General features: G+C 43.2%; 1 protein-coding gene across 1 annotated transcript in view; it reads left to right on the forward strand.

The window, feature by feature from the left end:
* Positions 1–17495, forward strand: part of IQCA1 (IQ motif containing with AAA domain 1) — a 125310-nt gene that overhangs the window by 46545 nt on the left and 61270 nt on the right. The window contains exons 4-6 of the mRNA XM_057389805.1: positions 870–1052; positions 1779–1850; positions 13838–14022. Coding sequence (XP_057245788.1) covers positions 870–1052; positions 1779–1850; positions 13838–14022 — 440 coding nt within the window. The remainder of the gene's footprint in view (positions 1–869; positions 1053–1778; positions 1851–13837; positions 14023–17495) is intronic.

Genomic DNA, 17495 nt, shown 5'->3' on the forward strand with positions numbered 1-17495 from the left:
CCTGCCACAGAGAGCCAGAGGATTCAATAAATAGCAATAAAATAACCTCACCCAGTGTAAATCCGATGTCCCGTGCTGCACTTCCAGCTCAGTCACTGCTGGCATTGCTGCAGGGCTGTCAGCACTTCTGCACCTCGTCCTCTCAGGAAATCCTGGCTGCTGTGTAACCAACTGGAATTCTCCAGTGGCTGTGGCAGTGCTGCTACAAGCAGTCCTACATAAATCAAACCAGTGGAGTTCATYTCGGGAATCTGCTCTGCACATCGTTTGTGTCACTCTGTCCAGGAAATCTATTCTGTGTATTCTGTCCTAGAAAGCCCTGCTGAAAGTGAGTGCCACACAATATGTGCCTGAAAATTAAACATGAGCTGGGAATGATCATCAAGAAAGGCCACTAATTCAGCTTTTCCATGGGGAGAATGAGCAATCAGCAGTGAGAAGAGGGAGTCCCTTTCTCCCTTTGCACTGTTCTGATATATTTTTTCCCTTCCTTCCATAGTCATCGAAAGAACTGCGTTCCTAGCACACCCAGAAACCCATTCCCTCAGAAAAGTTAGGGAAAACATTCCACAGCCTAAGAAATTCTCATTTTAGTGGGACAAACCCTCGTGGTTTGTCGTGGTCGTGTCGTTTTGCTCAAATGGATCAAGTTCAGCAGGATGCACGAGCCATTGTGGCTTCCCGGCAAAGCTGGTTTTCCTCCTCACACAGCAACAGGAGTGAGGAGGAAATATCTTGTTTCCTAAGATRTTTTCATCTTAAGAGCTTTCTACAGATTCATTCCTTGTTTCAWTTTCTAACTGAGGCAGGCAGTTAAAAAACCATAACTTTTCCTTGTTCATTCCTTTTTTTTGGCTGTGCTGCTGAAGGAACCTAGCACAGCCATGACACTYGAAGAAGGCATCCGGTTGATCCAGGTGGCAGAACGGGCTCGCCAAGGCCGCTCTCGAGCTGCGTTCATGAAGAAAATTTACCTCGAAGAGAAAAGACAAGCTCAACCACAGGACCAGACAGATAAAAATCCAGATGCTGCTGCCACTTGCATTCAAAAGGTGAGTTTCTGTAAAAAAAAAAATGGATGGAACATCAATTGTGGCAAAACCAAATGGCAATGTTTTGGTTTCTGTAGACAGAAATATAGATCACAGGATGGGAAGCATTCTGAAATGATCCTTTTCAGGGTGCCCAATGAGGTGAAATACATCATTTAAACCACTTAAATAAAATGAGACGGGAGCCTGGATGTGAGATCAATGGAACCAGTCCTGTACTGGCAGTGCAGGATGACTTTATAACCTACAAGTTGTTTTTCCATTCTGGTTTTTATGACCTTGGTTGCTCTTTCTGGCATCCCCTTGGAATTCAGTGCATCTCTGAATTCATGCCTTTTTCTGTGGTCTCCAGGGRAAGAGTTCATTCCATATCTAGGAAAAAGGACAGAGGGAGATCAGTGCTAAATTCCAGAAGAAGTTCTTACACATGAATAATTCAGACAATTCAGCCTGACAAGAACAGGAGYTCAGCCTAAATCTTATGTCTAAACACTTCATGAAACAGTGATAGTTTTTTAGAAGCCAGAGAGGCCAGTGTGAGGGGATAACAAATCCCAGAATTTGTTTAAAGAAAAAAAAATAGCAGATGGCAACCTGTTAAAAAGCAATCGTTTCAATTGTATATTGTGCCTTTCCTTCCTCGATTTGTTTTTTCCTGTGTCTGCCCCAGAAAAGGAAGCTGTACCAGGGCCCATTTATCTCATTAAAGTTTTGTTTACAATCCAGGTTTGGCGTGGGTATGCCCAGCGCAAGAAAACAGAGAGGCTGAGAGAGGAAGAAATGATCTTTCTGGGCATGGTGAGTGGTGCTGTGCTTGAGAACATGAAATGCCACACTCTGTTTGTTCTTCARCCTTTTATAATTCAGCCCAAGAGAAGAAATTAATTTCTATGATTCTTCCCATTTTAAAGGGAATCTCTAGGGAGTAGAGAACTCAACTGAGATGATAAATGGCACAGGAGGAGCACAATTTGTCTTCTGCTGAATGCGTTTGGGCTGTCCATACACTCTCCAATGTGTGTGGCAGATGTGGAAACTGGCTGTGGAGAATTTGCCCTGGGTTCCAGGGAATTTGACCCAAGCATGATCAGCAAGGAAATTTTATTAATCAGCTTTTCAGTCATGATTTCCAGACTGGTGAGCTGCCTTGTTTCTGGAGTAGAATTCATGGAAGTTGGAAAATTCTTCTAAAATCATCGAGTCCGAGCTTTAACCAAGCCCACCACTAACCCATGTCCCCAATGCCACATGCTCACATTTTTTGAAATGGAGTCAACAGTTTTTGACTCCACCACTTCCCTGGGCAGCCTGTCCCAGTTCTTTTCAGCSCTTTCAGTGAGGAATTTTTCCTAATTTAATGAAAGCAGCAAAATAATTTTCTCCCCCCCCCTTTGCCAGCCATGTTGAGAGAAGGGAAGAGAAACCTTAGAACAAGCASATTAATCCATCAATATTTCTCCAAGTCCATACAAAAATAACCAAAATCTTCCTCACRTCATCCAGCAGAAGCACAGGGAAGTGAACAGCTGCCCATAGTCACTTAAATTGCCCAGGGSTGAAAGAAAAAAATTAAAGCGCCCTTTCCAAAAGGAATCTGTTCCTCCCACTGGCTTCCTTACAGCAAATACCTGAAAAAGAGGATAAATTCTTTACTGTTGACATTTCACCCCCACCCCCCCCTTCCAAATCTTTGGAGGCACTAAAAGGTGTCAAACCTCACCCAACTRCAGCTGCAGTAGCACAGCCCTTGTACCAAGCTATAGTAAAGTTCTAGTAAAACAGCAGCACATCATAGAAACATTCAGCACTGCTCTGCATTTGTTAATTTTATTTCTAATTCCATGTTCTACAGTTCTTAAGTGATTAATTCATAAACTAATAACTTCATTTTGACTTAAAACATGCTTTCTGCCTCTCCCAGGCAGTTTGGGTGATTTTTTTGCCCAGCAGCGAAGTTGCCCTAAGCTACTATAGAGTTCTGAAAACTGATTGTRCCTGGAGAATACATCTCACATTAGTTAAAAGAAACATGAATACCTTACCTTTAGAAAGAAAAATGTATATTTACCTAAACTTTGCCATGTTAAGTGCAGGTAACACCTTATGGATTATTGCCTTTAATATCTGCTGGTCTCAACAGCTAAACAGAGCCTTTGGTGCCAATTCTGCCTCTGTTAAAGACTAAATTYCCAGAGATTTTAACTAGTGCAGACCTAAATACTTGGGATTTATTAAAAATCAGTTAGAAAATGCACCTTTTGCAAAACAAGGGATTGTTTCCTGTCAAATCCCATGATGTTTGTGTTGAGTTCTTTGGAAGGAAATCTAAATCTGGCATCAGTTATTTGAGGGTTCACAGCCAAGCCCTCATTTCAGGGTGGCCCACGGTGGGAGTAGCTGGTAACAAGGATGTGAATAGCCTGGTTTATGGGGAGCATCATGTAATCTATATGATCAGAGGGATGGAGGGAATTAAAACCAAACACATCGAGTGTGTTCAGTTCCTGACCTYCTTTTAAAAGCAAGAGAATTGATGTTTGCTCCTCTGCACTCCGACTCATTGCCCTTTAGCAAGTTCATAATCAAAGCGTGTGGAGAAAAAATTGGTGCTTCCAAAAAAAATTTTAAAAGAAAATTTTAAAAAATCTGTTCATCTTCCCAGTGTTTTTCTATTCCCTTTTCCTTGCCATGCTGCATTCCCTTCCCTGGGCTCCAAAGGAAGCAGGCACTGGTTCCCACTGATAGATAGGCAGGGAGCTCCAAAGGTCAAATCCCTTTGATGTATGATCACGTCAGCCTCTAAAAAATGACCACAGATCTTCATGTGTAAATATGTTGGATTTGCTTTTCTAATGCTGCACGACTTAGATAAATTAGAAGACCCAACCATCCATTACTCCAAGTCCATCCCAAAGGAGACTCGACTTTTGTTGCAATAAATATAATTTCTCTTATAATTAGGGCTTTTTAAAAAAAAAGTCTGTGATGCTTTCAGACAAAGACTGCTTTGAACAAAGAGCTGATCCATTTGAAGTTCTGTTTWAAAGATTTCTGGGAAAATTCAGTTGTGTTGGTCTAGAAAATAGGTGTCAAAGCTAAGAATTGTCCAGTCTTTTGCTTAGTTCAGTGTTATTTTCTTTACTCTCTACTTGCTTCACAAAAAAATTATGTATCTTTGCTGGAATTCGATTCTATTTCATCTTTTACTTGATAAGTGAGAACAAGCCTATGTTGCAGAGATTTTTCTTGGCTCAAAAGTAAAGCTTCATTATTATTATTATTATTATTATTATTATTTATTAAAGCCTAATTGCAGAAACAGCATGATTCCCTCAGCACCCGTTCTCCAAAGCCCCGATAAATCACTCTTTGCAATCCCAGTTTAATTTGTGAGGAGAAGCAAGCCTCCTAAGAGCACATATATCTTGATAACTGTATCCTGACCTGCTTCCTGATCTTCCTCACATGGTTACTGCCAGCTCCGGCACCAAAACCACTCCAGGCACGGGTTCACGTTTAAACCACACTGAATTGGCAAGAAAACACATTGAGCTGTCTGAAAACACACATGTGATGTCTGAGCAAACAAGGCTTTCAAACCAGTCTGTTCTTCTGGCATTTATGGATTCCCCATCACTAAAAACCCCATTTAGGGGTTGTGATTGTTTAGTTTTGCTGCAGAGCTCRGTGCAGCTGGGTGTGTGACCTGGCTTCTGGCAACTGCTCTGTCTCAGGGTGGTGCAGAGTAGCCCCAGCCTGACACTGGATCCACCCTGAGCACTCTGCAGCAGGAAGCTGTACTCACAATCTCAGAACGCAGGCTGCTGGAAAGAGGAAAGGCTGGGTTGAACAGAAAATATTAGGATAAACAGTTTGCCATCAGACTGATTTATGAGAGAGGAGGAGGATGTTGGRGACCAGAGGAACAGCTGGCTCAAAGCAGTTATTGGGGAGAACATGAAGCCAGAGTGTGCCCAAGTGGCCAAGAAGGCCGGTGGCACCTGGCCTGTCACAGGAATGGTGTGGCCAGCAGGAGCAGGAGGGTGATTCTTCCCCTGTGCTGGGCACTGGTGAGGCTGCACYGACTGCTGTGTCCAGTTCTACYTTCTTCTTCTCAAAATATTCTGGAAGCCAGACCAAAAAATTCCAGTCACTGCCTTGTTAAGAGCCTTGTTATGTCTGGAGAAGTAAAAGTTTCCTGAGTGCCTTGTTCTGTATGAATGCTCTGAAGTTGGCAAGTAAAAACTGTTGTTGAACCTCCTGAGAATTTTGTTGTTCTGCACCATCCAGCACAAATAAAACTACCGCCTCTAAACCTGCTGAGCAGGAATTAGAGGAGTCCAGGAAAAAAAGAATACAGAAAGACAAGTCCCTCTCTCCACCTGCCCTTCTCGGATACATTTTTCCCCAAGCCTCTTCTCTCCTGGCTGGGCTGACTCAGAAAAGCCCCTCCTTCCATTTTGATCGAAAGAACTGTGGTCCCAGCAGCACATCCAGAAACCAATCCCTTCAGAAAAGTCAGTATTCCATAGCTTAAGAAATTCTCCTTTTAACAGGACTAAGCCTCATGGTTCTTTATGGTKTTTTCTCAAATGGATGAAGTTCAGCAGGATACATGAGCCAGATGGAGCTGTTGTGATTCCCACCATAACATCGGGTTTTCCTCATCACACATCACCAAATTCAGCCAAATTCAGCTTCTCCTAAAGGTCTTCAGAAAAACACATCCCCAGAATATCAGAATTCCAAGACATTGCAAGTCCCAGTTTAGGATCTCACAGGCACAGCTATAGGTTTACACTTAAACAGCTCTATCCCAAATTCCAGCGCTTCCCAAAGAGTTAGTGGTGCAGTATTCTGTGATTTTCTTGCAGAGCATTTCCACCATCCTTCCTTCCTCKGAATCCAAGCCTGGCTTGGATGGGGTTTGGAGCAGCCTGGGATAGTGGAAGATGTCCTTGCCCTGGCAGGGTGTGGAATGGGATGAGCTTTAAGGTTCCTTCCAACCCAAACCATTCCATGATTCTRTGATCCTTTCCTCATGAAAGGATCTGTGTGGTGTTAAATTAAAAGCTGTTCTCTCCTTCTTACCTCTTTTAAACATACCCTAATTTAGGCACGTTGTCTTGGTTAACACTTTATTTATATCTGAGAAAACAGCCTGCCAAACATTCCTCCTTCTTTGAATTCCTGATAAATATAATTCATTTCATCCAATCCAAAAAAAAAAAAAAAAAAAAAAAAAAAAAAAAAAATAAACCCAAAAAAAAAAAAAAAAAAAAACCAAAGAAAAAAAATCAGCATTTCCCAGAATAGCTTTCTGTGTAAACATCATAGATTATGGCTAAATAAATATTATACAGGGTTCAACAAACTACAAACTCCATCAAGTGAAATTTAAAATATTTCATCAGCTCTTGAAAGTGGGCAGCTACAGCCTGAGTGGTGCAGCTCAGGCTTGGTTTTGCCAAGGTTAAGATTAAAATGACTTTTGCTTGCCTGGATGTCAGCACAAAGTTATCTGTTATTTCACATCTCAGCAGTGATAACTGATCTGCCCTGTTTTCAATAGAAATTTTAAGCCTGCTTATTTTTGAACCAGAARGATTCCGGGAAGCAAGAAGCATGCGAAATAATTTGGCTTTCGTTGGCTGCAGTCATACTAACAATGAAATCACTGCCTTTCAGAGTCCAAAACATGCTTGCCGTGTTTAGTGTGAGTTTAACAGYGTGCCCAGGTATCATATCAGAAACAAACACAACCAAAATGATAGAAACTCATATGGCCCTGAATGGAAACCTTTTGTCCACTTCAAGTTTTCTTTATCTTCTTAAAAARTGCTACATGTAAATATGTTTCTAAATATATGTTATATAAATCTCTAAACCAACCATTTTCAGGGTTTTTTTAAGGTCTCCCACTACAAATGCTTTGTTTGAACGCATATGACAATTACTTTAATTGGCAAAGCCATTGGAGTGAGTCAGAGAGTAGGGAAGCTTTAATGAATGCAATATATTTTGCTTGCTTGTTCCTTTTTTTTTGTGTGCCTAATTTAGGAATTCAGCCATATAATTGATGTGGCTATCACCATTTGTGTACCSTGGAAGCTCTATTAATACAATTTTCATTTGGGGGGTTGGAACTGGATGGGCTTTAAGATGCTTCCAACCCAAACCATTCTGTGATTTTATGATTCACAGGACAAGAGACCTCTTTAAAATCTATTCTTTCCTCAGCCAGTTAAAATAATATAGAGGAAATATAGAAGGACACAGCTCAAATCCKACAGAAAACTTTTAAATGCAGTTTGGATCACGGTTTAAAACTCAGTAGGATTCTATTGTAGAATCACAGAATGATTTGGGTTGGAAGGGGCCTTAAAGATGACCTCATTCCATCCCTTGCCATGGGCAGGGACACCTTCCACCTGCAGAATAATAGTTGTAAATAAAGAAGAGGACCCCAGTTGCTCTGGTAGTAAATTCTTTTAGTCTACATGCCTGTGTAACCCAAAAGTAAAAAAAAAATTCACTGTCACTTCTGGTGAACATAAGTGACTCTTAAAGTGATTCTGACAACCACTTTAAAAATATTTGGAAATAAAACTTCTCCTCCAGAGAACTAAATTTTCAATGTAMTGAAAAAAAATGCTACACAACAATTTTGAAATCTTACAAAATGATGGGCAATCCTGCCTGTGGCAGAACATTTCCTGAAGCCCCATAAAACCATGGAGCATGTGCTCCAGCTCTGCTGTTCTGGGCCTACRACAAGGAGCTAAATTAAGGTCCTAAATTAAGGACCTGGTAATAAAAGCTGCATTAAATCGACCTCTTGGGCATAATGGGAATGTCCAACGCCTTCCGACGCCGAGTGGAGTGAAATGTATTTGTTTCTTTCACTCTCTGCCTCGTGAGCGCAGCTGTAATRGAACAATTGAGGAGCAGTTAGTGCCACAGCAGGGCCTCCTCCTCCTCCTCCTGGGTGAGGAAGAGCAGCCCCGGGCATGCACAGCCAGCCTGACACCTCGGAGTGCTTTGTGATGAGCAATAAAGGCTCTGCTGGAGAGCTGACTCAGCACTAAGGCAGGGCTTTCCAGCCAGGAAAGGATCTGAGCAGTCCAGAGCCCGAGTTGGGAAGGGAAAAGGGATGTGGATTTGGGGGATCATGGAGTGGTTTGGGTTGAAATGGGCTTTAAAGCCCATCCACTATCCCAGGGACAACTTYCATTATCCCAGATTGCTCCAAGCCCCTTCCAACCTGGTCTGGAATCTTCTCTGGACACCCCATGCCAGGACCTCCCCATCCTCACAGAGAAGAATTTCTTCCTAATGGCTAAGCTGAATTTCTCTTCATTCCATTTGAAGCCATTCCCCCTTTTCCTGTCACTCCAGGCTCTCTCCAGCTTCCTTGCAGCCCCTTCATCCTCTGGAAGGGGCTCTGAGGTTTCCAYGAACTTTCTCTTCTCCATGCTGAGGAGCCCCCACTCCCTCATGCTGTGCTCCAGTCACCCCACATGATCCTTCATCCCATTGTCTTACCCAGGAGGTGTAGGATACACCTTCTCTCTTCTACTGGAGCATCTTCCCCTTCCCTAAAACCAGGATTCTTTTGGGGAAGGAGGGAAGGACAGAAGAATCTCATCAGCACACTTGTGACTGATGAGTTGGAATAAAATTCTCTTTTAGACAAATGTCCATTTTGCCTTATTAATTTAAACAAGGATTTTAAAGACAAAGCCCATCAAACATTAGATAAGCCTTTTAAGTTAATGGACCATGTAGTCCTATTTTCCCACAAACTCAGGAATCTTCATATTATGTCCTATTTTTACAGCAACATCAATTATTAATATGTATACTTTTGCTGACAGAGGACCACACTAAAAATGTGAGTTTCGTTATCCAGTTCTGGGTCATTAACTGTGAAAAGCTTGTAAATATAATGGTTTATTCACATGGGAAGCCTTCATTAAGATGCATTATTCTACAACTGATGTGGCAGCGTTGCATTATCAAGTTCACTGTCTCCATCTAATATTTGTAATTTGTTTCTAAATGAGTTGCTGTTTGTAGGGCAAGTTAACAAATTTGAATTTCACATGGCCAGGGAAATTTCTTAAAGATGGGAAAATGCTTCTTCCCCCCAAGGAAAAGCCATTTATTAGCATCTTCCTGGAGAATGCCTCCCTTTGATTCAGAAGCAGGAACATTAGAGGCACCGAGAGAAGGGACATTAGAAATAAATTGGCTTTTGTCTTCCTTCAGTGCACATTGGAGGGCTATGGAARCACACCCAGGATAACTCCAGAGCTCCAGAAGAGCCGTGTGGACACTTGGAAACTGTTCCATGATGCTGCAAAGCACAGGTCAAAGGCTGGCCAGCAGGGAAGCRTTCCTGCTGGAGATGTTGGAATTCATCCTCTCTTTTGGCAATCTCCTGCCGCTTCACTTCCTATTCCCTCCTGCAGTTTCAGGTAGCCAAAGCTTTTTCAGACCTGCTTTCTTCTGATTTCTGCTCGTTGGCGAAAGAACAGAACCCCCAGCAGGGCTGTTGGAGGGATTCTGTCTCTTTTTGAAGAAGATGAACATGAGGCCCTGGGTTGTGCAGTTGGCTCCTCATTCCTGAGACAGAGCTAGGAAGGAGTTAAACTCTGAAGCTGGTGAGGTTTAGGGTGACACATACTTCTGTGGTGAGGTCAAGAACACTGTGGACAAAATAAAACAAGTTTAACAGAGTGGCTTTCTTCAGCTGCAAAGCAGGGAGGTGTCACCTGTGCTATTCATAGCTTTTTTTTTTTATTATTTTCAAGTGTTTTTAATAGATTAAGATATTTCATATCATTAGGTTTTTGAGGACTCTGCTTTCTTTCCTCATTTTGTCTTTTACTCAACAGAATAAAAGCATTTTCTATGAAAACACTTGGCAAATGGAAGAGAATGCCAGATAAAACAATGGTACAATTGCATCCTCTGGACGTCTTGAGCAGCTCCCGCTGCTCAAGTGTTTATTTTTAGGTTATGTTGCTAAATTCACTTCTACACTTTTGTCTAATTCATCTTCTTACTTCTCATCTTTTTCCCTCCCTGCCTGATCAATKGATTCCTCTCCTTGAGCATCCACATGCTTGGATCAGTTCTCACAGTCCAAGGAAGCCGTTTTTAACACAGTCCCCATTTTACTTGTTAGCCCACGTACACATAAATTCTTTTGATGTCTCCTCATCCTTGTTTTCCTCAAATCCATTCATTTTTTGTTGGCATAACTGTATTGATTCCAATGCTTTCAGKGATCAGGAGGACTGGGGAAAAAGAAGGACAGCACTGCCTTATCAACTTGTCCTGATCTCTTTCATACCTTTTTTCAGGGAAATATTGAAGGTAAATGGCTGGAGTCTTGTTCTAGAAATAATTTTCATTTCTACCATTTCCTTSTAGTAAAACAGACCCTGGAAAAAGAGAATGGAAATAAATACAAAGGGTGAATACAATAGAGCTTCTCCTAAGCTGTTCTGCAGGTTTATGTCTGTACTTCAGCCCTAGTGCTGAGCACAGCTCATGCACTGCTATCAGCAGATGTATTGATAACTCARTGGTGCTCAGACAGGGAGCTGCATAAATATTTACTCAGGACTCAGCTGGGTTTTGCCAGCCAGAACATATTCCATGGCCTTGCTGTTATCAGCATCTGAGCCAGCTGGTTCAGAGCTCCCTGGGCTCAGATATGGGCTGTAGTAATTCACTTTTTGAGATAAGWATTTCCTACTGCTGGTCTTACATTGGCACCTTCTTGCCAGTTCAAACAGCTCTTACCTTGTCTGGCTTTGGGGTCAGTGAATAGAAGGCTGAATAAATTCACAGTGAGAGAAGCTGATCACCCAAAACTCCCTCAAGATGCAGTGGAGAGCAGCTCYGAGGAGCTGAGGATGGCCAGGAGGAGCTCTGCTGTCTGTGCTGCTGCTTCCCACGTTGGTCTGGTCCCATTGGCCACCACTTCCCTTGCTCCTTGGCTGGCTGGTTCACCTGGTTATAGTGGGAAACAAGTGATTTGAGAAGGTGGGAGAAGAGGAAAAGGCAAAAGGGGTTATTTTCCACTTTTTGGGGGGCTGAACTGCGGGGTCAGGTGAGTGCCAGAGACTGAGCAGAAGAAGGGAAAAAGCAGCAGTTCAGGTGGAGCAGGAGCTGACCCCGATGCCTTAATCCAGCTCCCTAAAACAGAGGCTGGACAAAATAGAGAGAATAAAAATCAGTTCTGTTTATGGCAGGACCTTTAGGTGCATTCAGGGCAGTCCCACACCCACAATGGACAATGGCTCACGGGTTTTTCACCCTTTCTCACTTTTGTCCATTTGCACATCGGGGTTGAATCCTCCAATTGCAGCTGCAGCCAATGCAGTCATTCACTCCAACTTGGCTCCCCCCAATTCTCTGTTGTTTCCATCTCTTGGGGCCTGGCCCAGGGAGGTGTCTTTGAGTTTGGGGCTGCAGAGGAATTGTTTTGTGTAAAAATGGGAGAGCAGGAGCTCAGCACTGTCTGTGGAATCTGGAGTCAAACAMTGAAGAATGACAGGGTTACAGAGACATGGAAATAGAGAAGTTGAAATCCTAAGGCATCAGTGGGAGGAGAGGAAAAGACRAAAGGGATTATTTTCCAGTTTTTAGGGAGCTGAAGTGGTTCACTGCAGGGTCAGATGAGTTCCAGAGCCTCAAGCAAGWGAAGGGAGGGAGCAATAGTTCAGGTGGAGCAGGAGCTGACCCTTCCCAGCATCAATGAACTGCTCACCTGGTGCCATCTCACCTTTAAACGTTTTCAACCCATCTCATGTTCAGGTTGTGCTGGAGAGGAGCCTGTCTCTCTCCACCAGCCATGCATCAGCCTCCTGAAAGCTGCAGATATCCTCGTGCCCATTTGACGGGAATTTCTCAGGAAAGCAGTCTCCTGAGGATGGCTGAGGGAGACAAATGCAGGAGTTGTTTCTGGATCTCAGTGTGCAAAAGAGGCTTCTTCTGATTTCCAAAGGAGCCCCTGAGAGAGCAGCATCACATCTGGCTGTCCTGGGCTCCATTTCACATCAGCAAGGCAGACAGTGGTGAAACACAAATAAACACTGTTTATAGTAGCCCTGTTGTACTTATAAATAGGTGCTGCTGAGGGGGGAGATTGGAAACACTCGGGTTCCCTGGAAGTGGAATTGAGCAAAGGTAAAATCTCAGGGCAAAAGGCAGCACTCAGGGTCACATATTCAGGAAGGGAATATGTGCAGCCACCTTTCAAAACCACACTGCTGCTCTTATTTCCTCCTGAATATTTTCTCCCTGGTGGCCTTGACCGATTCCTGCAGCCCGGTGCGAGTCACACATCCCAGATGCAGGGCARGCAGTAAATTGCTTTCCTGAATGGGGCCTCTGTGCTTGCTTTGGACTCTGTGGGATCCCTCTGGGTGCTCGCTGAAACCAAATTTGCTTGGCACTGTTTAGTGATTTTTGGAACCTAGTTGGAAGCATGGAAAAACAGGGAATAGCAGATCTTAAATATGAGCTGGCCAAAGCTTTGACATAACCTTTTGTGTTTGCGGGAGGCCTCTGGAGCTGGAYTTGAAGCTAAATACAGAAAATACATCACCAGAGAAAGAAGAATGCATTACTAAATTAGTCTGAGATGTGCCAGTTAAGGACAAATTCTATAGATTCTGAAGTTAAAGGTCAGAGCAAAAATTTTTTTAATGCAAACCAATAGCTTTTGTTCACATATGCTGCCACCTATATGTCAGTCACTAACTTTCAAAAGTAATAAAAACATACTACAAAGCCAGATTGTTGTATTTTCTCCCCCTTTCCCATCTTAAATTGGCCATAAACCATCACACAATATGATTAATAATTCCCAAGTATGCGGAAAACAATTTGTTCTAGAATTAAAAAAACCAAACCCTAAAACCACAAAGCCACTCCACAAGTTAATTTTTAAAATAGATTCTTCTCCACACTTACAAGCTCATGAAACATGGGACCATCTTAACTTTATCAATGATTGCAAGCTGAAAAATGCAAAATTTCAGCCCACCCACACAGATGGGTTTTTTCATGCTTCTGTATTTGAATACCAGAAAGACTTTCATTTTTTGCCCTCAAACTACATGTGTAAAATCAATCACTGAGCAGAAATTATTGTAAACCTTGAAACTGGCTTAGAAGCTCTTCTTGCTAAGGTTATCGAATCATGGGAAACTTGGGGAACTGTAATTTTTATTACARTGTTGGGGGGGTTGTTTATTCCTTTTTTATTGTTGTTGTTGTTGTTGTTCCTCAAGGGAAGTTGATTTCCTAAAGGAGCCTGACCAGCTGCAACAAAATACCAGGAAACCACTGACCAAGCAGCGCATATAAAAATTGCAGCGTGCAAATTAAAAACAACACTGGCTAATTAAAAAGTACCGATGGGAAGTCCAGACATTTGAAAATTCAATTAAAAAATTCTCTGGCACTGTTGTGACATGGATAAAGCTGGCATTTGCACAACAGCGGCTTTCTCACCTGTCTCGTTGAGATCCCACGCTGCAAAGGTTGTTTTTGTACATTGCAATATTGTTAATTAATACTGAAATACCAACAATAGACCATTGTGTGCATCCAGGCACTTTTTATGAGCACAGGGGTGGTTTTTTTCCTGGCTTCCTGCAAGTAAATTAAGGCTTAAGCTTGGATTCACTGTCAACCTGGCATTCCAGTAAATATTAAGTTTCTTTTCCTTCATACCTTTTATTTTCTCTTCTCATTTTCAGAGCCTGCCTCCTGACATAGAGGCAAGGAGAATTCCACAGATAGGTGCTGGGAAAGCAAAAATCATGCAAGCTGAAGCCCAGGAGAGAAAGGAGCTATGCTTCAAGGAACAGCTGAAAGAAACAGAGGGGCCCCACATCAAGGAAACCTTCCAGGATGAGATCAGCCAGTGCTTCATCGAGAACCGGTGAGCAGAGAGAAAACATTTACACCTTTCTAAGTTCATTTTAACCCCAAACAGCCTGAGTTTCAGTTCCTACAGAGTCTTTAAGGCCAGTCCCAGATGAGAAGTWAGCTCCTGAGCTGCAAGATTCCAGCCTGGGCAGGGGTCAGAGGTGCTGYTTCAACCTCTGCCTGTGGATAAAATCCACAAACATTGGGCTGGGGACACCTTCACTCTGCACATCACCTCAGGCTCAGCCTTTGGAATTTTAAGCAGCACGCCCTGAACTCGAGCAACAATGACTTTTCTCCCTGCTTTGAATACAGAAGGTTTAAGAGGGAGAGCTCACTCTTGCATGAGATGGAAGGGCCATTATTTGCCATAGCAAATCACGTCACGTCACTGGGACTGCCATCCAGGTGCCTGCTGCTGGTATTACGTGCACCTGAAGCATTTTTGTACTTCAGGCCTGACCTTGGAGCCACTCCTCCAAATGTAACTTTACTCTGCTGAGCTCAGTGGAATTTCACATCTCACTAGAGTTAAGCACATACTTACAGTTTTAAACCGAGTGCTGACACTTACGGCTYTCTTGATGYCTAAAATAAGGCTCACCTGAAACAGAGRCCAGACAAAGTTATGASAATAAAAGCAGAAAAATTTAATCCAGGCCTACTGGTACATTAATGGCAGACAGAACCTCCTCCTGAGGCTACACCCAAAATGGGTCCTGAGTCATGAGATCGTCACCTTTTATAAGTTCTGTCTGATGAACACATTGGACCCCAATTCTCCAACGACACCTTCAGATGATAATGTCAATCACCCCAAGCTTGCTCCCCCAATTTACATATTTTGGGGCTCTGAGGCAGCGAAGTATCCTTGGATTTTAGGCCCAGAGAGGAATTGTTTTGTCTAAAGATATGGGAACATCTTTAGTGCTGTACAATAAAGAAGATACTTGAAAWTATAGAAGCTAAAAATTCTAAAGCATCACTTCCATGAAGTGTACTTCAGCCCAAGAAGTTTCGAGACTGGCAGTTCTGACACCCTTGTCCTAAGGAACATAGGTTGGTTTTATCATTTCATTTCATCATTTTCTGGGATTTACCCCATCCAGCTGATTARGATGCAAGAGAAACTTGGGAAGCAGCACCCAAAACTCCCTGGATTTAGCAGCAAGGYTTCATTTGCTCTGCATAACGTTGCTCTGCAGACTCTTTTTGTGCCTCAAGCTGTTCAGGGATGTTACAGGGCTCGTGTTTGTCATGTGGACCAGTGTCACGTCCATTAATCATTCAGTGTTTGCTCAGGGTACTGGCCTTGCCTTCAGCATGCAGTTTCCAGTTGGAAACACAAATGCAATCTGATGAAATCCTGCTCTGTTTATTCCTCAAGTCCCTCAATCAGGTTTGGGTAGCTGTGCTGCAGTGAAGTGTTTGTTAAAAAAGAAGGAATGAACAAAAAYAGCACTCTCACAGTTCTGCCACAACCTATTTTTCTTTTTTCTTGCACTTTTATAGACACTCAAGGCTACTCCAGTGTGTTTTTACACTCCTTTAAAAGAGCTGCTGGTTTTACAAAGCTCATTTATTGCAAAGCACTTTGCCATTCCCTTAATGAACCGTCTCCCAGGGCCTGCTCTGCACACTCCTTGAACTGCCATTTCCTGCCATTCCCCACAGCTCCCAGCATGTTCTGAGCTACAGAAAGATCTTATTCCCTTGGATTAATATTCCTCACCTGATAATCATCCTCCACCACAGGTCAATYGTGTCCAATTGGCTCTGGAGCTGGGGGACAACTGCCTGAAACACTGCAGGAACCGATGGCAATGTTTCTGTAGGAGATTAGCAGAGAACAGGCAATCTCCCAGAGAACCARGCTGCGCCATAAACCTCTTCAAAGACATTATGAGACACTGTTAAAAATTAAATCTGTTCCACAGAGACTCTTAGCAGCAGAGCCAACCAGCAGCCTGGATCGTTTGAGGGAGCTGAAGCCGTGGTTCAGTGGAGGGAGGTGGAGAGGGATGGCTGAGGGGGCAGTTCATCACAACTCACTCTGCCTAGTCAGGTTCAGTGCTCTTGAATCTCATCTTGACTTGAAAATTAATACTCACATGGGGTAAGGTGGGGTGTAAATACTGAGCTTTCTTTTTGTAGCCCCTACAAGTGGAATGGGACTTCCTTTCTACATTGATATCTCAGCTTTAGGTGAGACTCAAGGAGCCCCAGCACATGAATACCTGATTAAAAAAGATCTAAAGGTTCTTTAGCTCCCCTTTTCTGCTCTGCCTAGTCAGGTTCGGTATCTCGAATCTCATCTTGACTTGAAAATTTACAAAGATTAAAGCAGGTGATGAGATGAGCAGCACATTAACTGATCTTGGATAGCTTTATGGATAATCCTGACCAAGGGGTTATATTAAATGGGACTAAAATACACCCACACACAGGGTGTGTGTATCTCAGCGAAACTCTGTGTGTATTAGAGATAAGCCTTGAGTCAGGTTTGTTCTGCTGCACTCCAGACCGGTTGAGAAAACAGCTTCCCTCCAACCTTGGACAAAACCCACCCATCTAAACAATCTCATGTTTAAAAAAATTAACCATTTTCTATCAAAATGGTCTGATTAAGCTTAAAACTGCTTTTTGGCTGAAGATGTGCAGTTTTGTGGTCTGCCTGAGAGCAGGGTCACCGCTGGTGGCAGAGGGGCAGTGACACACTTGTCGAAGTCGGTGTTTGATCAGAGAATTTCAGGATGGTTTGGGTTGGAAGGGAYCTCAAAGCCCATCCTATCCAACCCCTGCCATGGGCAGGGACRCCTGCCACTATCCCAGGCTGCTCCAAGCCCTGGTACTCTCCTCTTTCAAATGATCCGTCACAATTCCTAAAAATCAGTAGTGCGCTGTTCAGCCAAGATTAGAGAGCTCTCGTGGATAAAAGCTCTTGTGGTGATTGAGCAGCGTGGCAGATGAAACTCTGCCCCCAGTGAGGGCAGTGGGAGAGCTGCCATCAGCCTCAGCACGGGCTGGACACGGCCCAGCACTGGAGTTATTTGGATCTGGCTGAGTGATGCGCTGATTTCCGGAGCTGAGRGCAATCAGAGCGCGCTGCCTGCCCTCCTGCTCTCACAGCACGCCTCTGTCTGACTGACCACAATCATTTCACATTCGCTGCCATCCAAAATAGCTTTAGAAACAACAACAACAAAATCAGCAAAATTCTCCACAAGGGGAGTGTGTGTGTCCTGCGGAGCCAGGCTTTCCTGCCAGGGATGCTGCAGAACTGGGAGCTGTGTCCTGCTGAACTGTGGGCCAGGATGAAGTGTCAAAGTTTGCATTAATTATTACCTGCCAGGATATATTTTGGCTCTTCCCTAAGCCAGCCTGTGAGATCAGCAGCTAAATGGAGCTCATAAATTATTCCTCAACCAGGCTTTTTAACAGTTTTTCATTTTCCATAGTCTATTAAATAAAGAGATAAAGGGGAAC

This window comes from Malurus melanocephalus, unplaced genomic scaffold, assembly GCF_030028575.1.
Source record: "Malurus melanocephalus ecotype Western Australia unplaced genomic scaffold, MMel_1.1 scaffold_20, whole genome shotgun sequence".
In the NCBI taxonomy this organism is placed as follows: domain Eukaryota; kingdom Metazoa; phylum Chordata; class Aves; order Passeriformes; family Maluridae; genus Malurus; species Malurus melanocephalus.